This window comes from Callospermophilus lateralis, chromosome 18 (assembly GCF_048772815.1).
Source record: "Callospermophilus lateralis isolate mCalLat2 chromosome 18, mCalLat2.hap1, whole genome shotgun sequence".
Lineage (NCBI taxonomy): Eukaryota > Metazoa > Chordata > Mammalia > Rodentia > Sciuridae > Callospermophilus > Callospermophilus lateralis.
This window is the reverse complement of record NC_135322.1, coordinates 55,002,542-55,027,275: the sequence shown is the minus strand read 5'-3', so window position 1 is coordinate 55,027,275 and position 24,734 is coordinate 55,002,542. Positions and strand designations below refer to the sequence as shown.

The window sequence follows — 24,734 nt, the reverse complement described above, 5'->3', positions numbered from 1 at the left end:
ACTGACACATGCCTATAAATCCCAGCTATTCAGCAGTAGAAGGATCTTAAAAAGTCAAGGCCAGCCTGGGCAACTCAGTGAGACTCTGTCTCAAAAATAAAATTTTGGGGACAGGAATGTGGCTGTGGTAGAGTACTTGCCTAGCATGTGTGAGGCCCTTGGTTTGGTCCCTAGTGCTACAAAAAGTAATAAATAAATAAATAAAAACTAAAATTTAAAAAAAGATTGGGGATGTAGCTCAGAGACAGAGCACTTATGTAACATGCATGAGGTCCTGGGTTCAGTCCCCAGTACTATAAAATAATTGAATGAATAAGTTATAAGCAGATGTTTCAACTATGTAGTTAACCCCTAAATTGTTCAAGGGTCAACTATACAAATAAAAATTATCACCTTAAACTACTTTTACGTGTGTAGTATCAAGTACATGCACATCATCCATCTCTAGAACTCACTCTTCATCGTGCAGACCTGAACACTATACCTGTTAAACAGTAACTTCCTACTACCCTTGCAACCACTACTGTGCTGTTTGTCTACAGATGTGACCATTCCAGGTTCCTCACATACGTGGAATTGTACAGTATTTACATCCCTTTGTAATTTACTGATTTTTACTAATACCTACTTTTAAAATAATAATATGTTACACAGCTTGATCACCTACCACACTCACTACACACTTGGCTACTTCTAAACTCAAATATACACTTTGAAGGGCCATACTTGTTATGACTGGAAAAAGTACAAAAAAAAAAAACAAAAAACAAAAAAAAACAAGTTCTATGGCTAACTTCAAAAAAGAAGTTCGCAAAATATTTTGCAAAATGACACTTCTAGAATATGGGGAGAGCCTCCCATGGTGAATTCTTTGTAGGAGACAATTCTCAAATTATATGTATGTTAATCTTACCATTATCTTTAGCATCTCAGATTAAAAATATTACATAACATCCTAGCAAGTAATCCTAGAAGGGAAAAAGCCCAGCAAGTTGACATGTATTCATAACTGACTCTGCGTGAAGACTTACTTTCCAGCTCCTCCACCAAATGACAGGCCAGCAGAGTTCATCCCTGCCAGGACAAAGTAGCCCTGTACTACAGGAGACTCGCCCATGATGCACCTCATGTCTGGTGTGAAGGTCTCAGGGCAGTTCACCAACTTCATGATCTCCAGAGTCTCCAATTCTGGCATTCTACGCAGGAGGGAACTCAACAGGGGCTCTGAGCAATAAAAACAAACCCAAATAGAGTTTACCTTTAGGGAATCTAAAAACTTTCAAATCTTATATATACATATATTTTTAAAAAATTTTTTAGACATTGATGGACCTTTATTTTGTTCATTTATTTATATGTGGTGCTGAGAATCAAACCAGTGCCTCACACATGCTAGGCAAGTGCTTACCACTGAGCTATAGTCCCAGCTCCAATATATATAGGGAGATTTTTTAAAACTACTACTCCTTTCAGAAAACTTCTCAGGAGGGATTTTTCTAAGAGCCAAGTGGGCTATTTATCAGAAATCAGAAAGCTTGGTGGAATTACAGGACACACCTGCAAAATGCTTGCATAAGGACAGAAAAAACACACTCTAGAAAGGAAGAGAGCTACTGAACGGCATAATACATGTGGCCACAGAGAGTAATGGAATGAGCCAGTATTGAGTGGAAAATCTTAAGTGGTGTCGAAAGATTTCAATGAAAGACAATGTTTTCCTTTGTTGGAATAGCTCCAAGACAGATCCTTACCCATTTTTAATAATGAATCTGTCATCTGGCCATAATTCCGTGGGACAATGGTAATAGATGAATCCAGGGTAGAGTTGCTTGGGTTCGTGGGGGTGGTGGTGGGGGGGCAGTGTTCATCATATTACTTTACATACTTTGAAAAGTTTCAAACTTCCCATAAGAAGTTTATTTTTAAAAGAAAGTTCACATAGTGCTGGTATAGTGTATACCAAGTATGTTCAAGGCCCCGAGTCCAATCCACCACCCATAACAAAAAAAAGCCATCAAGAATGAAAGGGGGGCTGGGATGTGGCTTAAGCAGTAGTGCGCTCGCCTGGCATGCGTGCGACCAGGGTTCTATCCTCAGCATCACATACAAAGATGTTGTGTCCACCGAAAAACTAAAAAATATTAAAAAAAAAAAAAAAAAAGAATGAAAGGGAAATGCATCTTCAGAGATACTTTTCTATTTCTTGAATTTGGAACCATGTAACTATTAATTATTGAATAAATAAAATTAAGAGACCACATAATAAAACAATTCTGCTTTTTAAAAAGTTCTTCAGTTTTATATAAAATATGACCAAAAGTCAGTCTCCTAGCCTAAAATTTCTGCAATGATTTAAGGGAAAAAATAATAAACCAAGTTTGTTAACCAAGATGTTAGTTTCCTAAACTTGCTAACTAGTAACTGCATCCCTACACTAGGCAAACTATGGAGAATGTTTTGGTGACTACTATTATACTATTCCTGAAATGCTTTGAGAAATATAACACTTTTGGAAAAAAAATAAATGTAGAACATCTTAGACAAATAGATGGTATTATCATTACAATGTAATTCACACACCAAAATGATCCCAATCTTCCTGCAGATTCTGAATTTCCAGCTGGTTCTTGCCCTCAGTGAAAATAGGTTTTGGGTTCTTTTCAAAGCCCCCAGACAAGATGCCACCCTGCCAGTTCCGAATATAAATTCTTCCATCAGCATCAACAATAGCTGAGAAGGAAAATGACAAGGGAGTGGGGAGTAGGAAAAACAAACAAACAAACAAGAGTTTAGAGGCAAGCCAGCTTTCTAAATGGACATAAAAGAAACAAAATACCCATGAATGGATTTATTAAGGAAATGGCATCCAATACACATAGGCATCAGTCAGCTTAAAAATACCTTTGGAGTTCATGGGGGAGGATCTTCCCAGCAGATTTACAGAGGAGACAGTTTCTCTGATTATCCCTAACTTTAGCAGGAACCTAGAAGCTTTGCAAAGTCTCACAACCAAACTACATGAATGCCATGTGCCAAGCAAAAGTCTAACAGGGGACTGCAGAGCTTGAAAACAATATCGAAACCCTCTCCTAGAGTACCTGGAGCCAATATACCACCCAAGTTTATGGTTTACCTGTAACATTTCTACAATTGGTAGCATTCGAATTAAAAACTGAAAGTTACATTCCAAATATTCTCAATTACCTCTTTTTGGGACTAAAGTTAAGCTTACAAAAACAAAAACAAAAAATTGCTTGATGACATGCCCATTTGACTATCCTTTCATAAAGAAATATCACAGAAAAGTTAGAATTGAGTCTACCTCCCTGTAACATGCTGCAGAAGATAAAAGACTCAGGTACAATCTGTCCTTTTCAGAAAGTCTTCCTTTTCAGAGGACAGGATACTGGCAAGTAGATAAGATTGTAAAAAAGTACAAGTCCTCACTTGGTGTGTTGCTCTGCAGAGGGGTCTCCAAGGGGCGAGTCAGAAGGTAGAAGTGTTCGCAGGCATGTAACGGGATACTAACCGGCTCCTCGTTGGACAGACCCAGCTCGTATGCCCACTACAAATGGACAGATTTATTTGTGGGTGGGAAGAGGAACAGAAACACAAATGAGCAAGTTTAGCCTCTTGAAAAGAAATTAATTTCAAGTGGCTTCTGTGTGCTCTTGCTAGAGTGACAGGTGTGGGAAGCCAAGTTTCAGCCTGCTTTAATTAGTTCAAGTATTTGGATAGGGAGCAACACTATATTTTTTAAACAAAAAAATAACCTTTTAATCAAAGGACAATAGATTTACCAATCAGTCAGCAGAAGCCCTTTTAATAAAATGCCTGGCCTCAACTAATAACTCCAGATACCAATCATTAAGTAAACTTCATAAAGCAAGGAGTATTTCCTAGATCACCTTAAAACTGCAGAGTAGAAGGAAAGGTACCAATTTGCCTCAGAAGTAGAAGGAGCTTAGTGTTCAAACATGGTCCTAATACAATAAAATAGCCTAATATTTTATCTGCTAGGTTGTAGAATGAAATTTAACATTATGGAAATACCCAAAAGCAAGGATTCATGTCAATGTCTAACTATTTGCTGGCATTTCTGACCAGATGGCACCAAATAACCTGGTGCAGAAGGAGGAAAAGGTCACAGATGCTTCTATTTGAGAAATAAGTATAATTTTCTGATTCAGATAAAAGAATTCTGATTTTTTCAGTCCAAACAAGAAATAGTATAGTACCTGACTTCTCTTTAGTCCATCACAGTATTAATCTTAATGCTCTATACCAAAAATATCCAAATAAAATAAGAAAATGATCTGCTCAATATTGTTGCTAACCTACCTGACCAGCACAGTTGACAAAATACTGGCATTCAATCTGTCCTTTATCTGTTTCCACACCAGTAACTTGGCCTTTTTTGACCATTATATGAAGAATAGTTGTCCGGTCATAAATCTGAACACCTGTGCCAAAATAAAGAAAGAGCTGGTACATCATCTGATGTTCCAGAATGAAACATCTGCAGCAGATTCTCCACCCCAAAGAATAACTGAATAAGTAGGTCAGTGCTCTAATTTAAGAAATAAAAACCCTTAGGAACGACATCTTGAGACTATGTAATGGACCTTGCTCAAGACTGAAAATAGCTGATCAATTTAAAAACAGAGTCTAGTACATATTAGTTGAAAATATGGAGCAAGGATGAAAGAGTTCAAATAGGGCATCTCTCTTTTTTAAGTTGTGATTTTTTTTTTATATATCTTTATTTATTTTTATGTGGTGCTGAGGATCGAACCCAGGGTCTCACACATGCAAGGCGAGCGCTCTACCACTGAGCCATAACTCCAGCCTAAATAGGGCATCTTAAATTCCAATCTGCCCATATCATGATCAGTTCACCTAAAGTATATAACACCCTGGATACTACTCTTCCCATCATACGTCTGAACTCCAGATCATGATTTAAGCTGTGCATCCAATCTCCAAGGCTAACTTTAGAGCTTCTTAAGTCCTGGAGGAAGCAGAATTCCCCTAAGTGTGAAACACACTCATCAGCAATAAAAAGCAGTTACTTGGGGCTGGGGATGTGGCTCAAGTGGTAGCATGCTCTCCTGGCATACATGAGGCACTGGGTTCAATTCTCAGCACCTCATAAAAATAAAGATTTAAAAAAAAAAAAAAAAAAAAAAACAGTAGTTACTTGAAATTTTTAACATGAAAAATGTGGCCCAGGCTGGGTGAGTAGTTCAGTAGTAGTAGAGTGCTTATCCAGGATGTGCAAGGCCCTGGGTTTAATCCCCATTACCAAGGGCAGTGGGTGAGTGGAAGCTCAATATGACCCTGAGAAAAAATACTAATCAACAGATACAAAAAAAAAAAAAAGGGCTGGGGATGTGGCTCAAGCGGTAGCGCGCTCAACTGGCATGCATGCGGCCTGGGTTCGATCCTCAGCACCACATACAAACAAAGACGTTGTGTCCGCTGAAAACTAAAAAATAAATATTAAAAAAAAATACTACATTTTTAAAACTCTTGAGATCCAGTATTCAAAGGCAGGAAGATGAATACCCAATGAGGACACTTTTTCCAAATGTGAATTGGAATCATTGCCTCCTACCATAAGACACTTCTCAGGAAACTTCTTTCTCCCAAACCCATGTTAAGAAAACACAAAAACCTGCTCACCATTTTGGGAGGCAGCACTTGCCAGGGCAAGAGCCACATCAGCAGAGGACACCACAGCATCCTCAGGAACATGCATGGCCCCCACCAGATCGTGCACATTGAGGAGAGGGTAAAGTTCAGCCACTTTCTTTGGGGAGATGATCTCTGAAGGGATGCCTGTAACACTGCCAATGAACACAAGGGGACAATGACATTCATGGGCTCTTTGCAGAGGTCAGTGTGGCAAAGTCAGGACAGGCTTCTAGCCTCTTACGTACTTCAAACTTGAGTTGATGCGCTTCAAGGAAATGAGCCGGTCCTGTGTTTGAGCCAGAAAGATTGAGCCTGTCCTTATGTAACCTGTAAGGAAACATCAGTCAAACTGAGACAGACCAGACCAAATGTAAAGAGGGCTCCACTGCATTATAGGTTAGATGTGTCCCAAATCCTAACAATGTCACTCAACATCCCTGGGTAAGCCAATTAGCTTCCTTTGAACTTCAAGTGAAAATTTAAAATACACCAGATGTATAAATATTCTCAGCTCATCATCTTCTGAGAAACAAACGAGGTCCTGATGTACATAAGATTGCTCATAATAGGCTGGGCATGGTGGGGCATGCCTGTAATCCCAGTGGCTCAGGAGGCTAAGGCAGGAAGATCTTGAGTTCAAAGACAGTATCAGCAACTTAGCAAGGCCTAAGCAACTCAGTGAGACCCTGTCTCTACATAAAATACAAGAAGGGCTGGGTATGTGGCTCAGTGGTTAAGTGCCCCTAAGTTCGATACCCAGTACAAAAAATAATGGCTCAAGAATCTTTTTTAGGCAAGATGTGACTTAGAATCCATCCTTTTTTTTTTTTTTTACTCCTAGGCAATTTCACCTTTCCTCTTCTTAGTCTTGGTCAGAGTATAATTCCTGGCAAAAGCCACACATAACATTAGCTATCAGAGGGCAGGTCCTCCCTCTCCTTCCCTAGTACAAACAAACAATGGGCTTGTCACTTAAGCTACAAACTGGACCCTCAGTTTGTAGCAAGTGGGTTAATGACTGGAGAGCTCTCATTTTAGGGGCAGCAGTGTCCTGGCCATTCCTATTCCTCACATCCTGGCCCCCCTGTTGTCTCCAGCTGGCAACCTCCTGCCAACTCCACAAGTGCCAACATCCTTCCAATAAGTTCCTTTTTTTCCTCAAGTTTAACAGTCAATTTGGAATCAATACACATGATATATTACTACTATTACACTGGAGTCAATGAAAATCTTAAAACACTTTCAGTTCTTGTGAAGGAAACAATGATCAGTCAGGTATCTTTAAAATTAGGATGTATAGGGGGCTGAGGTTGTGGCACAGCGGCAAAATGCTCGCCTAGCACGTGTGAGGTGCTGGGTTCAATTCTCTGTACCACATAAAAATAAATAAAAATAAAGGTATTCTGTCCAACTACAACTAAAAAATTTTTTTTTAAATAGAATATATAGTCAGGATAATTTAAATAGTTCAAAATCTCTTGAAATCATCAGATAAATATGCCCTACACTGACATGACAAGAAGATCCCAGGTTAAAGGATCTGACATTTCAGAGCCTGGTGTTTAAAAATAGTAGATATACCAGCTTTGTGCAGTGATCTTGGCCAGTGATCTGTGGGCTAATCACACGCTGGATTTCACTTTAAGACAGATGAAGGGGTCAGCAACTATTTTGTAATCATTATGAAAGATTATTTAGAGGAAGGTATTACTTACTGTACATGCACCTACACAATAAAGCATGTTATACTATGTTAAATCACATTCCCAAAAATTACATTTCACTCCACCCATTAATAAGATTAAAATTTCATTATTTTCCTACAGAAGACTTTAAAGGTTTTGACTAAAGGAATTCTGACATATAATTTGTGTTGTTAGATGTGAAAAGTCACGGGCTGGGGTTGTGGCTCAGAGGTAGAGCACTTGCCTACCATGCATGAGACACTGAGTTTGATCCTCAGCACCACATAAAAATAAAATAATGTTATAACTAAAAATAAATATTTAAAAAATGTTAAGAGTCATAAAATAGAATTCTTATAGATCAATAAAGAAACAAAGGAGGGCTAGGGATATGGCTCAAGCGGTAATGTGCTCGCCTGGCATGCGCGGGGCGCTGGGTTCGATCCTCAGCACCACATAAAAATAAAGATGTTGTGTCCACAGAAAACTGAAAAATAAATATTAAAAAAATTCTCTCTCTTAAAAAAAAAAGAAAGAAACAAAGGAGACATATGATATTAAAAGGCAATGCAAAGAAGAATTATAAATGGCCAGTAAACCTATGAAATGATTTTTAACTGAAACAGATGTAAAGAGATCTGGCAGGGAAATGGATGGCACTAGAGCAGATAATGCTTAGTGAAGCTAGCCAATCCCTAAAAAACAAATACCAAATGTCTTCTTTGATATAATGAGAGCAACTAAGAACAGAGCAGGGAGGAGCAGGAAGAAAAAATTAACATTAAACAGAGACATGAGGTGGGAGGGAAAGGGAGAGAAAAGGGAAATTGCATGGAAATGGAGGGAGACCCTCATTGTTATACAAAATTACATATAAGAGGTTGTGAGGGGAATGGGAAAATAAACAAGGAGAGAAATGAATTACAGTAGATGGGGTAGAGGGAGTAGATGGGAGGGGAGGAGAGGGGGGATAGTAGAGGATAGGAAAGGTAGCAGAATAAAACAGTTACTAATAGGGCATTATGTAAAAATGTGGATGTGTAACCGATGTGATTCTGCAATCTGTATTTGGGGTAAAAATGGGAGTTCATAACCCACTTGAATCTAATGTATGAAATATGATATGTCAAGAGCTTTGTAATGTTTTGAACAACCAATTAAAAAAAAAAAAAGAATCCTGAACGTTTTTTTTCCACCCCTCAGGATTAGCAAAAATAAATACCCAATGTTGAGAAGACTGTAAAGAAATAAGCACTCTCTCTTCTAAAAATCAAAGGGAGATCAGTAGAGAAAGGGACCAAAGGGTGGGAAGTGGGAAATGCTGGGGAGTGATACTGGCCAAATTATATTGTTATATTATATGCACATACAAATATTTAACAACTCCCATCACTATGCACAACTATAATGCACCAATAAAAAGTGTGGAAAGAAAAAGAAATAAGCACTCTCATACACTGTTGGTGAGGGTATAACCCTTTAGGAGAATGATTAGGCAATAACCATCCAAATATAAAGTACCTATATTCTTTGTCCAACTTATCTCTTTTCTAGAAGGAATCTACTCTTTAGAATTAGGAGAAAATAAAGGTATTTGGACAAAAATCTTAACTGAACCATTATGCACAGTGGCAAAAAAGTAGGTGGGAGGGGCTGGTGTTGTGGCTGAGGGGTAGAGTGCTTGCCTAGCACATGCGAGGCACTGGGTTCGATCCTCAGCACCACATAAAAATAAAATAGATATTGTGTCCACCCAAAACTAAAAAAAAAAAAATATTTAAAAAAAAATAAAAAGGTATTGTGTCCAACTACACTAAAAAAACATTTATTTAAAAAAAATGTGGGGGGACCTATAAATAGATGACAAGCTTTGAATGGCAGGTGCTATGGAACACTGCTCTGCAGTTAAAAAATGAAATAGGATTATGTGTTAATCTGGAAAACAGCCTAAAATGTTCTTTTATTTAACTATTATTAAAAGTTGCTGGGGGCTGGGATTGTGCCTCAGTGGTGGAGCGCTCGCCTAGCACGGGCAGGACCCAGTTTTGATCCTCAGCACCACATAAAAATAAAGGCATTGTGTTGTATCCATCTACACCTAAAAAATAAAATAAAAATTATTAAAAAAAAAAAAAAAGTGGCTGGGCGCAGTGGTATACACCTGTAATCCCAGTGGCTTGGGAGGCTGAGTATGAAGATCACACGTTCAAAGCCAGACTCAGAAACTTAGTGAAGCCCTGAGCAACTCAGCAAGACCCTGTCTTATAAAAAGGCCTTGGGATGTAGCTCAATGGTCAAGCGCCCCTGGGTTCAATCCCTTGTACATAAAAAAAAAGTTACCATATGTGAGGAAATAAGAGAAACAATTTCAGATATAAAGTAAGTACAGAGAGGGTCTAGGGTTGTGGCTCAGTGGTAGAGTGCTTGCCTTGCACGTGTAAGGCACTGGGTTCGATCCTCAGTACCACATAAAAATAAATAAATAAAGGTATTTTGTCCATCTACAACTAAAAAAATATTTTTTAAAATATGGTACAGAGAGCACATGATGACTTGTTAAATACATGTATTAACAAAATGTCACATAAGAGGCTGGGGTTGTGGCTCAGTGGTAGGGCACTTGCCTAGCATGTGTGAGGCACTGGGTTCAATCTTCAACACCATATAAAAATAAACAAATACAATAAAGGTATTGTGTCCATCTACAAATGAAAAAAATATTTAAAAAATGTAATATAAAAGTTTTTAGAGAGATGAGGTCTAGGTAAGGTGAATGGTGTCTGAAATAGACACTTCATAAATTACTGATACATCTGGATTTTTCAGTAAGTAGGATTTGAATAGACTGAGAAAAGTTGATGGGCACTTACTTGTTAATTTTAAAAACATAAACCAATATATTAGGCCATGTGCGGGGGGACAACCCTTACAGATGAAGACTATAACTTGTCAGTTAAATTTCAGTTTAAGGGCTGGGGTTGTGGTTCAGTGGTAGAGCACTTGCCCAGCATGTGTGGGGTACTGGATTTGATTCTCAGCATTGCATAAATAAATAAAATAAAGGTCCATCAACAACTAAAAACATACGTATAAAAAATTTTTTCAGTTTGGGTTGGGGTTGTGGCTCAGTGTTATTGTGCTCACCTAGCACATGTAAAGTACTGGGTTCGATTCTCAGCACCACATAAAACATAAATAAATAAAATAAAGGTTTTGTGTCCCTCCTACAGCTTAAAAAAAATTTTTGTTTGTTTTTTTAAATTTCAGTTTAAAGCCAGGCGTGGAGGCACACACCTGTAATCTAGCAGCTCAACAATTTATGTGACTTGCCCATGGTAACGTTCCAGCTGGTGGAAGACTGTGGACTAAAACCCTAGTCTTAATTACCAAATCACCAAGAAAGCTGGAATAGGATCAGATACAGTAAATACTTTTAGTCTAGAGACAGACCAGTAAATGGCAAATTACCTGCTTACCTGTTTGGATCCCTGTTTCTTGCTCTAACTGATGGTAGAGTCTGTTTGAATAGTCTGCCATCTTCTGCTCAATGGTCAACTGCCTGGCAGTGCTCAGGATGCCGGCACAGAACCTGGTGGAGCCAGCAGCCAACCTGCAAGATGGATGCAAAATGCTATTAGGCAGACTCACGTATCGGAGTATGTTCGAGAACCCTCATTATAATATTGTTTGTAATATCAAAAAATGCAAATACGGTTTAAAGTTTTGGAGATCACCAAATCTATCTGGGGTGGGAGTTCCATCTCTCCCAAGATAGAACTTCTTGAGTTCTGATAGTCGCTCTCGCCTTAGGGAGAATGTCAGAAATATAATTTTAAGAATAAGGGATGGGCTGGTGGCTCAGTGGGGTTGTGGCTCAGCACAGCACTTGCCTAGCATGTTTTTTTTTCCTCAGCACCACATATAAACAAGTGAATAAAATAAAGATCCATCAACAACAAAAAATATATACAATTTAAAAAAAGAGTGGACTGGGACTGTGGTTCAGCAGTAGAGCGCATGCCTAGCATGTGAGAATCCCTGGGTTCGATCCTCAGCACCACATATAAATAAATAAAAATAAAGGCATTGTGTCCATCTACAACTACAAAAAGAATGAAAAGGGTTTTTTTAAAATATATTTTTTATGTGGTGCTAAGGATCAAATCCAGCACCTCACATGTGCTAGGCAAGCACTCTAAACTGATATGTGGGTGCATTTAAGCAAATAAGTAAATGAGGTAGAGGAAAAACTTTCCGACAGCAGAATGCCAACTAAAAGAAGAAGGATAAGGAAAGAAACCTCACCATTTGGCAAGCATCATGGTGGTAGGTGCAGTCAACTGCCAATGGAAGTTAAGCCTGGTAAGTGGAGGTGTGACATTAAGATATTGGCAAAATCTCAGAATCCATCTCCCCAAAGATTGCTAGCCCATTATAAGAGGGCAGAAGGGGCAGGGCACATTTGTAATCCCAGCTATTCAAAGTTCAAAGCTAGCCTAGGCAATTTTGTTAGATTATCTCAAAAACTGGAAGGAGGGGGAGGTGGGGATGTAGCTCCATGGTAAGAGTGCTTGCCTAGTCTGATTCAATCTCTAATGCCAAAAAAAAAAAAGTGGCTCCCACAGAGATACTCAGAGGATACTAACAAAACTGGGTGATCAGGATTATTCCCACCAGTAGTACATGCCAGCCATGCACCTCCTGGTGTGGTACACTGCAAAAAGCCTAGCACCATTTCTGTGGTCTTCCTGCCTAAAATTTTTGGTCTCATTGTGGTGACAGATGTACAACTCTGTGAACAGACTAACAGCCAATGACCTATGCACTTGACAAGGATGACTGGTATGGAATGCAATACATTGTTCTTGAAAAACTGTGTGACCCGAGTTCGATCACAAGAAAACATTAGTTGAACCCAAACTGAGAATTATCCCACAGAGAGAAAGGCCTGTACTCCTTAAAACTGTCAAGGACATGGGAACAGGGAAGGGCTGAAGAACTGTGCCAGGAGAAGAGACATGACTACTGAACACAAGTTCCTGGAGATAATACTGGACCAGAAAGGATAGAGAGACCTTATTGGAATGGTTGGCAAAATCTGAGTGAGACTGATGAATCCGATAGTAGTGTTGTATTCATATTTTCCTGATATTCAGGTATGATGGTTATGTAGGAGGTTGCACTTGTTTTTTGAGGAAAAAAAACACCCTGAAATGCTTAGAGGTGCTGGGTTATCAGGTCTGCAACTTATGCTGAGATAGTTATAAAAAAGGGAATATATACACTCTCTCTCTCTCTCTCTCTCTCTCTCTCTGTCTCTCTCTCTCTCTCTCATGGCTATGTGTATACCCATCTACAAAGAACAGAGCAGGTGATACAACAGGTACATTAGAATGTTGACAATGGGGGAACTTTGGTAAAAAAGATATGGATATTCTCTGTACTGTTCTTGAAGCTTTTTAGTGAATTAAGTCATTTCAAAATAAATTTGCTAGAAAATATTATTTAATGCAAATATGCCAATTATTACAGAATTTATAAAATATATAGAATTAAAATATATAATAACACAAAGGGCAAAAGGAGGTAAACAATTATACTGTTATGTCCAACAATACTCAAGTAGTGGTATAGTAGTACTTCATAATGGACAAATAAATTAAGAATACATAGGGCTGTAATGTTTCTCTGTTGAAACTAAGAATTTTATGATTAAAAAATGCTACTAGGGCTGGGACTGTGGCTCAGCGGTAAAGTGCTTGCCTCACACGGGCGGGACCCGGGTTCGATCCTCAGCACCACATAAAAATACAGGCATTGTGTTGTGTCCATCTACACCTAAAAAATAAATATTTTTTTAAAATGCTACTAAAAACAAAACAAAAAACAGAATACATGGGGCTGTAGATCAGTGGTACAGCACTTGCCTACCATGCAGAAGGCCCTGTGTTAAATCACCAACACCACAAAAGGAGAAAAAAAGAATACATATTCTGATCTCTATAATCATTAAAAAAATAATACAAAGGCAGGAGGGTCACAAGTTCAATAGCAGCCTGGTCAATATAGTGATATCTGTCAATAACAATGATGATAATGATGATGATGATGATGATACAGAGTAGCTTAAAAGTCCACAAAGATAGGGGCTGGGGTTGTGGGTCAGTGGTAAAGCACTTAACAGGTATGTATGAGGCACTGGCTTCAATTCTCGGCACCACAAAAAAATAAAGGTCCATTGACAACTAAAAAATTATTGGAAAAAAAAAAAAGTCCACAGAGATGAAACAGAATACTAAAAATATGTGATTCATCTAAAAGAAGGCAAAAACTGAAAAAGAGGCAAAGCCCATAAAGAAAGCATATTTCTTTTGGGGGAAGAAAGCAATAAAAATCTAGCTAAAAGATAACTGTTTACCTAATGTAATTTACACTATTTTACAAGCACAAATTTTTGTTGAAGTCTAAAATGTTACAGAAAACTCAAAACTGGCAAGGTCACCAAAAACAAGGAAAGTCCAAGAAACTGTCACAGCTCTTAGGAGTCTGAGAAGACATAATGACTGGGAGAAACGGATCCTTGGTGGGATCCTAGAATAGAAAAAGGATATTATGAACAAAAATAAATAAAGAATGAGCTTTTGTTAATACTAATGCATGAGTTCTGATTTGGTAATTGTAATAACGTAAGATGTTAGGTGAAAGTGGATGTAGGGAGGATGGGGTTATAGCTCAGTGGTAGAGGGTTTGCTTAGCCTGTATGAGACTGAATTCAACTCTCAGCACTACACATAAATAAATCAATTAAAAGTCCATTGACAACTAAAAAAATTAAAAATAATAAATAAATTTAAAAATTAAGGGCTGGGGTTGTGGCTCAGCAGTAGAGTTCTCGTCTCGCACGCATGGGACCCTGGGTTGGATCCTCAGCACCATGTAAAAAATAAATGAGTGAAATAAAGGTATTGTGTCCACCTATAAAATAAATATTTTTTAAAAAAATTAAAAATAATAAAAGAAAGTGCATAGGGTATATGGGAATTTTCTAATAACCGTCAGTTTTTCTGTACATCATACATTTTCTGTACATACATACATTCAAAAGTAAGCTAATTAGGACTGGGGCTCAGTGGTAGAGCATTTGCCTAGCATGTGTAAAGCACTGGGTTCAATCCTTAGCACCACATAAAAATAAATAAGGGTATTGTGTTCATCTATGATTTTTTTAAACATTTATTTTCCAGTTGTAGTTGAATACAATACCTTTATTTTATTTATTTATTTATTTTTATGTGGTGCTGAGGATCAAACCCAGGGCCTCACATGTGCGAGGCGAGTGCTCTACTGCTGAGCCACAACCCCAGCCCGTGTCCATCTGTAATTAAAAATATATATTTAAAAAAAATAAGGGCTGGGATATAGCTCAGTGGCAAAGCATCTGCTTTGCATGATAAAAATAAATAAATAAATGAAAATCAATAATGGAGATATAGGCAGAATGTAATCACTTTTATCTCAGTTCAAAGTCACAGGACTTAAACTACTGGGTGACAACAAAGAGAATGAGATAAAATGTGTTGTAAACACATACATCCTTTTTTTTTTTTTCTTTTCAGTACTAGGGACTGAGCCCAGGGTGCTCTACCACTGACTACATCCCCAGCCCTTTTTGTTATTTGTTTCTGAGACAGTGTCTCAGAACTCCAACTTGCAATCCTTCTGTCTCATACTACCAAGTAACTGAGATTACAGGTATGCACGTGTAATCTCTATATAAATCCTTTTAAGATACTTGTTTTTTGAAATCTACTACCTTTCTAAAAACCAAAACATTAGTATCACTAAATAAAGTGCAGAAGATTTCACCTCAGTTCTTCTCATGACTCTGAGGAACATTTGGATTAACTATTGGTGGGTCATTATCGTTGAGAAGAGAAGGAATGAGGGAGTCCCTTACCATTAGTACAGCACAGCCACAAGCTAAGTCCCATTTGATCCTTACCTGCCCTGCTCCAAAAGGACAATATCTGTCCACCCCATCTTGGAGAGGTGATAGGCCACAGATGTGCCCATGATTCCACCCCCACAGATGACAACCTGGGCCTGGGCAGGCAGGGTGATAGATTGTGCCTCAGCAGTTGATGTGTTGCTTCTCGCTGAGGACCAGTTCTGCCATCCTGGGCTGGTTCTTCGTCTTCGGGCAATTGATAGCAACCGGTAAAACATTATGTCTGTCACCAACCAGGAACTATGTTCTTGCTAGCTAAGGCAATCCCAGGAATTCAAACTAGACAGAGAGAAGCAAGCACATTTCATTACATTTAACTCAATGCATAGAACAAATGAGAAAATGATTTAACAAAGAATAGTAATAATTCATTTGACATATTTGAGGACCTGAGTTTCAAACACTTTGCTAAGTATAGACATAGAAGTGAACAAGAATAAGGAAGTCTCTGCCTTTATAAAAGTTACATTTGAGGGGCTAGGGCTGTGGCTCAGTGGTAGACAGCTTGCCTAGTAAGTGTGAAGCACTGGGTTCAATCCTCAGCACCACATAAAAATAAAGGTATTGTGTCCACCTACAATTAAAAATATATTTTTAAAAAAAGTTATATTTGAGAGTTTGTGTGAATTAGTGAGAGGCAACCAATATACAAAAAAAGTAAAAAACGTTAATGCAATAGAGTAATAACTAGGGGCATATTTAAAGTAGGATGGTTAGAAAAGGTCTTCAAGGAAGTGACATTTGAAAAGAGACCTGACAGATGAGAAGGAACCAACCATATGAGTGTTTACACAGAAAAACAAGCATGTATAAAGGTCCTGAGGTGGGAAAGGGAGGGGGTATGGAGTTATAAATGATGGTAGAATGTGAAGATCATTATTATCCAAAGTACATGTATAAAGACACAAATTGGTATGAATATATTTTGTATACAACCAGAGATACGAAAAATTGTGCTTTATATGTGTAACAACAATAGTAATGCATTCTGCTGTCATATATTTAAAAAATGAAGTAATTGGGGAAAAAGAAATTTATTGCTGCTGTTTTGTATATATTATCATGAATATCAGTTTACTTTAAGAAATGTAAATAATATTCCTAATTAGAATAAAATATACTCCATGCTTGTATAATTTTATCAAAATGGACTCTACCGTCATGTATAACTAAAAAGAACCAATAAAAAAAAGTATGCAAATGGGGCTGGGGATGTGGCTCAAGCGGTAGCACACACGCCTGGCATGCGTGCGGTCTGGGTTCAATCCTCAGCACCACATACAAACAAAGAAGTTGTGTCTGCCAAAAACTAAAAAAATAAATAAATAAATATTTTTTTTTTTAATTCTCTCTCTTTAAAAAAAAGTTTGCAAATAAAAAAATAAAAATAATTTTAAAAAAGATCCTGAGGTAAGAAAGACTTTGATGAGACCAATAACAGAAGTCAGCATGTCTGCAGCATGTTAAAAGGAAAACAATCCAGATAAATCTGGAGATAAAGGCAGAAACAACCATCATGAGGAGATAGAATAAAATTCTAAGTGTAAAGAAAACTCACAGTACGAGGGGAGTGGAATAACCTGCTATATTTTTCACAGGTCAGTCTGGCTCCATGCTAGGGTGGATGGTAGAATGAGAAAAGTAGAGAATTAGGAAGCTACTGCAGTAGTCCAAGGAAGGGTAGCATGGCTTACACTAGACAGTGGCAGTCAGAGAAAGTTTCTGAAATGACAGAACTTATGTGCTAACGAAGTGAATATCAAAGTTGGGAAAAGGAGTAAAAGGGATGATAGCTAAGATTCTGGGATAATCAAGTAGTGCCAGTCAGTGTGAAAGACTAGGAATGAGGAAGGGAGGAAGAAAAGAAGTGAGGAAAGACAATGAGCGAAAGGGTAGGCATAGGGGAATGGACAACTAAATGTTACTCACTTAGAAATGCCAAGCAACAGCTGGATATATAAGATGGCAAGATGGCAAAGAGTTAGGGGTGTCCTTACCCTTAAATACAATGTTTAAAACCCTGTCATTTAGAGAAGAAGGAGAAGAGCACCCGAGGTTCCCCAGTATTTACAGACTGGAACAAGAAGGGAAGGACAAGCGATAAGAACAGAATACTGTGGTGGACTTAAAGAGAGCATCCAGATAAAAAGAGAACTGGCTACAGAGATGGAGAAAGAGTAGTCAGTGCACAGAGAAAAGCCAGGCAGAGGCATGTCACAGATGCCAAGAGAAGAAAGTGTTTCAAGAAGAGGTTAACTGCAAAGGCTGGGGATGTAGCTCAGTGGTACAGCACTTGCCTGGCATGCATGAGGCCCTGGGTTTGATCCCCAATGCCACACACACAAAAAAAAGGGGAGGTGAGGCGGTGTTAACTGCAGACGGTATTGAACAATCAGGCAAGACAACCACGTGTCCAAAGGGATGTGAAAACATAAAGGCCTTGATGTCCTCAAAAAGGAAACATCTTCAAGTATTAGGAATAAAACAAAATAGAGCAAATTGAAGAGTAGACAAGACAAGGGAGTAGACAGCTCCATTACATTTTACTCTGAAAGGGAGTAGAAAAATGAGACAGAAGAGAAAAATGTGGGATAAAGCAAAGTTGTTTGCATTTTAAAAGATGGGAGATATTAAAAGAATGTTTTTTTCTGGTAGGAATGGCCCAGCAGAAGGGAAAGGGGCCAATATCAAAGAATGGAATCCTTCAGAAGGAAAGAAGAGATGAGCCCCAGAGTCCAAGAGAAGGATAGCAGGCCTCAAGCTTCCACAGGTGGTCTGGTGGAGTTTAAGTATCAGATATCTTTCTCTGGGAAGGAGAGGATTGTCAGTCATGTAGGCTTATCATTTACACACCCAAGTCACAGTTGGTAAGCAAGCAAACATTTCTACAAGACAACAAATAAAATAGGTTAGAAAAGGAAAAAGGTAAAGGCTAGCAGCACTAGCAGAAATAGAAACTAGACTAGGAAGGTAAGAGGTGAGCTGAGTCTTGGGGGGCGGGTAAATTTTGGACAGAGACAAAGTGATGGGAAACACAAAAGAGAAAGGATAAAATAAATATGACCATGATATCTGCTTGGGAGGACAGTAAGGAACCCGGTACAAAGCCCAAAAAAATCTATAATGAATGCTGGGAAGTAGGAACTGAAGTAGAGCCAGACCATAGAGACTAATATTTGGTCTGATGTGGTCAGTTATACAATGAGTTACTACAGGCTGAATGTGACAAAGACAGAATTTTAATAAAATTTAGCAGCAAAACAGAGGACTGCTTTAAGAAACATAAGACTGATCTACTAGCAGACTATACTAGCATTAAAGTACAAGAAGACTGAGGCTGAAGACACCAGGAGTAGTAAACATGGGCATCAGGGCAGCACACTGACAATAAAGCCACTACCACCTCCACTATCAGCATAATGACCCACAGGTGGCTCCCCATAAGTCCATGCTGTCATCAGAGAGGATTCAGATCTGCAATCAATGCAGGCACAAACTGCATGGCAAGAGAAACCTCATGCAAGTGGAGACTGATTATCATGGCCACCTTGTGGTTGCCACCATGCCTCACCTTCTGGTCGTTGATATCTATAAGCTTCTCCACATAACTAGTCTTTCTATAATCTCATAAAAACGTAGCCAATTTCTCTTCATGGCCCACGCCCCCACAGACTTCTCTACTGTACCCTCCAGACTACCATTCCCACAACAAATACCCACCCTTCCCAAGGGAAATGCAGCCTTCATAGGGGAACTGCCACGCCACACAACCCTGGGCCACCCACCTAACTGGCTATCCTCCTAAATTCCCAACCATTACCATCTAGTCATGCTTAAAAAGCCCCCACTCCTTCAGACTACGGCTAGCAGGCACCCCAACAGGTCAAGGCTCCCCCACAGACAGGTTCTGAATCCACAGCATGCTCCTCTGTCACTTTCCACCCACCTCCTTTCTTCCCTCCCTCTAAGCAGCCTGTCTCAGCTCCTTCCTGAAATGCCTCCTATGAACCTACTTTTACCTGCAACTCTCTGCTGGTTCACAGTGCATCTCTCCACTACAGTCCCACCTCCGCCTTTCTTTTCTGCACCCCAACCCCATCAACTGTCCTCTCTTCACGTACCTGTGTTGTTTCTGTGCCACCTGGCTCCTTCTCAGCATTTTAATATGCTCAAGTCTCTCAGGTGATTTAAGACATGAAATAAAAACTCCACAACTTTCTTCAATTAGCTTTTCTTTTTCCCCTTTGTGATACTGAGGATTAAACCCAAGGGCACTCTATAACAAAGCCAAACCTCCATCCCTTTTCATTTTAATTTTTTATGATTTTATTTTCATTACAATTCCTTTTTATTTTTTGAAGACAGGGTCTCACGAGGTTCCTGAGACTGGCCTCAAATTTTCCATCCTCCTGCCTCATCCTCCCTGAGATTATAGGCATGCACCACTACACCTGGAGTGATTTAGAATTTTAAAAATTAAAAGTTGCTAAGCTAGATTGTAAGTTCAAGGCCAGCCTTAGCAATTTATTGAGACCCTGTCTCAAACTAAAGAGGGCTGGTGATATAACTCAGTGGTAGATTTCATTCTCCAATACCACAAAAAAAAAAAAAAAAAAAAATCTAAATCACAAAGTATAGTCTTTGCAAAAACTCAAAAACAGGAAGGAATTAAGATTTCCCACCACATAATGATCACCAACACTGGTGCTAAAGGTATTTTAACACAATTTTTGTTTCTACAGCAATGGCTGCCCTGATGACACTGATACCATATGGATCTTCAGTCTTAATTTACTCATTCCTGAGTACCTGGGCAATCTGCCAGGCAATTTTTAAACAGAAATTCATTCTTGAGCTGGGGATGTAGCTAAGTGGTAGAGTACTTACCTTGCATGCCAAAGGCCCTGGGTTCTATCCCCAAGCCAATCACATATATGCAAAACCCTAGCAACCTGTCATTTTCACTTGACAATAAATTAGTAAACAGAAAGGACTGCATATACTGTTTTATACTTAGCTCTCTCCTTAACTTACAGCATTCAGGCATCTGTTCCCCCATAACACTGACACTGCTCTTGCCAATAACACTCTAGTTGCTGGTTTCCAAGGACATTCTCCTGGCACTATAACACTTGACCTCTCAACAGTAATTAACAGCCGATCATTTCTTCCTACCCATATACAAGGTCCTCTACAACTTCTTTTCTAAACACCTCTTTGCTGATCCCTCTCCTCTGCCCTGGTCCTCAGAACTTTATGAAGACAATTTCTCTCCTTCCATACCCTCACCCAGGGTGATTTCAGTTTCACCATGACTGATGGCCTAACCCACCACATCCTGAACTTCAGATGTACTTATGGAGTACAGAATGACCATCACCATTTGATCAGATAGATAAAATCCACCTCCCTCAACCGCCAACATGTTCACCACTATGCACCCATCTGCTATACACAAAGAAAATAAGAAAAATATCATTGATGACTGGAGATCTCAAGATTAGGTTTCCAGATTTGGGGGGATATGGAGATACTTGAATTGTTTTTAAGTATTTTTATGGATAGCTACAATATGCCAGACACTACAGAAGTACTAAATCTTCACAACCCTGAAAGGTAGATATCATCATCATTTCTATTCTACTTTTGAGGAAACTGAGATACACATTATGTGCAGTGATTCACCCAACCTCCTGTATCATGGTGAGGGCACAGCCAGGATTCAAACCCTGCCAGTCTGGCACCAGAACCTGTTGTTTATCACCACTTCCCTGCTACCTTTCCAATAAAAGGAGATGAGCCAGGACAGGCCAGCTATGAGGACAGAACCCAAGGTCCATCCCCAAGGAGGAAAAATGGAATTGCAAAGGTAGCAGAAGAAACATGACAAGAAAGGAGTTTCAAATTGGAATAAACCATGTTAAAAGCCCAAGGTGATAAGAACCAAGAGACTGCTGACCTTGTGCTTATCATGACCTTCAAGAGACTGAAAAGGTGAGGGAAGAAGAGTTTAAAGTAAACAGAGAAGACACCAGAGAAAACCTCCAGCAGGTTTGGCGGAAAAATGGGAAGAAGAAAAAAAAAAAAAGCTTGACAGCAAAGGAGGTAAAGTCAGTGAGAAAGATACTGAAGATGACAAAGAAACACCATCTGGTTTAAAGAGAGTTTGTTTTAAAGTTCTTGAAAACGACTGTAATACAGACAGGAGCTCCTGCTGAACAGCCTGGTTCTGCTCAGATCTGCTTATACCAACAGCAGCAAGGTGAGCTAGCTCCCGAGTTACTGCATTAGGCACAGGTGGGCTGCTGGTCACAAGGAAACTTTGGTGAGTACAGGTGGACTAACACAACATTTGCCACACGAGTCTCAGCAGAACTGCCAGAGACACCGATTTAAAAGCAAAAGCCCCAGGCTCCACTTCTGGAGATTCTGATCCCTTGGTCCAGGGTGCTATAGTTTTAAATAAGTGCACCTGGTGATCAAGAGTTTGTCAGTCACAAATCCCTACCACGGAAAACGGACCGTTCAGCCTCTCCCACGCTCCACCCCAGCCCTGCACACTGTGCTTTCAATGCGCGCAAAAGAGGCTGCAGATTCCCGACTCAACCGACTATCACACACAACAGTCCCAAAGTGCCACACGTTAGGAGGAAATCCCACCGCCCTGGCCTAGACCGTCAGATAACTTCTGCCAGACGCTGCAGCAGTCTGGGTGAGCAAAGCACAGGTGGACCACGCGCGTGAAGGCGGGAAAACGATTTCACCTGCAGAGACGCGGGACCGGGCTAGCCGCGCCGGGAGCAGACTGCGCTGCAGGGGTGTGCACTTCCCAGCCGCAGCCGGGTCCGCGGACCGCCGCGGGCGTTCGGCTGAAACGCGCGCACCTGGAAGAGCCAGCGCGAAGGCCCGGACAGCCGGCACGGGCCCCCGAGGCACGAACAACGCGGGTGGGCCGAGTCCTGACGCTAGGACGCGTCTTCCCAGGAGAACAAGGCGAAGCCCACGGGCAGCAAGGGACCAAGGGACCGCTTCTGGGACAGATGCAAGCGCGAAACGGGCAACAACGGGGGTCCCGGGGCGCGAGGGCCGAGCGGGCCGGGAGAGCCAGAGCGACCCCACGGCTGTCTCCTTACCTCAGCTGCCGCTCGTGCTCCGCGCTCAACAACACGGCGGCCGAAGCGAGGCGCGGCACGGCGGTTGCGGGGCTCGCCGCGGGCCGGAGAGCGGGAAGCGGGTAGGGGAAGAGGGGCGGGCCTGAGGAATAAAAAGTTCCGGGGAAGAGCGGGCCCGCGACCTTCCGCGCTTTACGGCCCCCAGCAAGGGTATAACGGGCGCGCGACCTCAGCTGCGCACGAGCGCGCAGAGACGTCACCGCGGCGGTCCCGCCCCTTCCACGTGGGCTTGTTTGGGTCTCGCGAGGCTCCGCCCCGGGTTGGAACTTGGGCCCTGCGCCCGCGTGGGTCTCTGCAAATGGGATGGCGACGTCGGGGCTGCAGGTCCCGCTGGAGCGTGAGCGGTTTGGGGGGCTCTTTGTACCTCGAGGCCTGTGTCCTGGTCCTTCCCCCGCGGTTCCGCTGCCTAGAGCAGCGTCCAGTCCAGCGCTTAGAAGGCCCAGGACTGTTGGTCGCGCCGCTGCCTCTGGCCTTCCTGGCGAGGCTCTGGCAGAGTGGACCCCAGAGCCTACGTGCTGGCCTGGCCAGGCCTCTGAGGCACGATTAGCGGACCAGAATTCCCTGCTGACCTCACCCGTGGCTCCTTCCCAGCTCGTCCGGGCTCTGAGGAAGAACCGCTCAGTCACTCGAGCCTCAGACAAGTCCCCTGTCCACTACTGCCACCACCCCGGTCCCATCACTCAGGTCCATTACTTCATAGAACTCATCACTCTCAAGTATGTAAGTGTTTGCTGGCTGCCTTTCCCACGGTGTCAGCCGGGCTCTCTGACTTCTGACGACAAAACCGGAGTCTCACGCACAGCTGTGTTCTGGGCACCTCGACCAGCGCCTCGCATCGTCCAGTATGGCCTAGAAATGCTTCGACACGGAATGGTGCAGTCTCCACCGCACCTCGGGCCTCTAATGATCCCTAGTTCCTATTCTTTGAATTCCAGCCCTTTTCACCACACAAGCCAATCAGAGGGGGTTTTGCTTCCTGGCCATAACCAGGCACTGTGCTGGTTGCTGGGGTGCAGCAGAACACAAGGAAGAGGTCCTACTGTCCTTAGAAAGTGGCAATAAAGCTGCAGGGACCCGGTGTCAACCATGCCATTCCACAGGTTCCATAAGTTATACCACATCAATGAACTCACCGGGTGAGGTCTGCCTGCTGGAGGACTCAAACTGCCCTCGATCCTCTGATAAATGAAAATTCTAGGCACCTGGACTCCTGTGCTTGATGAGTCATTTCATATGCTAGTTAAGGGTTTAACACAACTTGTCCGAAAACGAAGAGATGGACCCATCAAAAACATTGGGGAAGCCATTCCTGATGCCCTGAGGAACTTTTGGGAGAAAAACTTCACAAGTTTTCTTCATAAAAGTCTCTCCTTTCTCAGAAAAAGTGAATGGAAATGGCTCTTGCCATTTCCAAGCATATGATTTGGGAAAAACATGGTGTCCGTAGGGAGAATGGATGAAGTAAGAGTAATACATTGATTCCCTTCTGTCTACATGCAGTAAGTGGTGCAGAGCTGAATAGACCATTCCTACTTCCCTCCCCCATCACCATTATTGGTTCTCCCCTTTTAAATGCTACACCCAATGACCCTGCCAACACTCTGATTTCAGACTTTGTCTTCCAGCATTGTAAGGGAATGAACTTTTGTTAATTTGAAAATTAAAAATAATACTAAAAATAAATAATTAAATGCTACATCCAAAGCCCTTTACCTTGTCAGTAAGTTTTGTCCCTTATAGTTTTCATAGCTAGTAGTACCCTATTGGGTGTATTCAATTGGGTTGTTCTTATGTTTTGGGCTTCTCTTTTTTTATACAATATCTGAGTTGTTCTTGAATGATCCTGACTTCTGGGTGCTGAGTGTCCTTTGAAGAATCTAACAATTTATTAATGATGTTAATGATGTTACTTATGAGATTTGGAAGCAATATTTTTTTTTATTTTTTATGTATCCTCATTTGTTATATATGACAGCAGAACGCAGTTCAATCCATATTACACATAATATCTCTGGTTGTACCCAAAGTAGAGTTACACCACTCATGTCTTCATACATTTACTTATGGTAATGATGTCTCATTCCATTATCCTTCTACTCCTATGCCCCCTCCTTTTCCTTCCCACCCCATTTGCCCTATCTAGTGTTCATCTAATCCTCCCATGTCCCCCCA

At 40.8% G+C, this 24,734-nt stretch overlaps 1 protein-coding gene across 2 annotated transcripts in view; it reads right to left on the bottom strand.

Moving 5' to 3' along the window:
• Nucleotides 1–22,717, bottom strand: part of Pdpr (pyruvate dehydrogenase phosphatase regulatory subunit) — a 42,392-nt gene extending 19,675 nt beyond the window's left edge. Inside the window, exons 1-9 of one of the 2 annotated variants that reach the window (XM_076837818.2) lie at nucleotides 22,524–22,717; nucleotides 15,385–15,669; nucleotides 10,859–10,992; nucleotides 5,943–6,024; nucleotides 5,686–5,849; nucleotides 4,342–4,463; nucleotides 3,448–3,565; nucleotides 2,581–2,730; nucleotides 1,032–1,224 (exon numbers count right to left, since the gene is read on the bottom strand). In XM_076837818.2, the coding sequence (XP_076693933.1) occupies nucleotides 1,032–1,224; nucleotides 2,581–2,730; nucleotides 3,448–3,565; nucleotides 4,342–4,463; nucleotides 5,686–5,849; nucleotides 5,943–6,024; nucleotides 10,859–10,992; nucleotides 15,385–15,608 (1,187 nt within the window). In that variant the 5' untranslated portion in view covers nucleotides 15,609–15,669; nucleotides 22,524–22,717. The remainder of the gene's footprint in view (nucleotides 1–1,031; nucleotides 1,225–2,580; nucleotides 2,731–3,447; nucleotides 3,566–4,341; nucleotides 4,464–5,685; nucleotides 5,850–5,942; nucleotides 6,025–10,858; nucleotides 10,993–15,384; nucleotides 15,670–22,523) is intronic. The other variant, XM_076837819.2, reaches the window with a different exon arrangement.
• Between the last annotated feature and the right edge of the window lie 2,017 nt (nucleotides 22,718–24,734).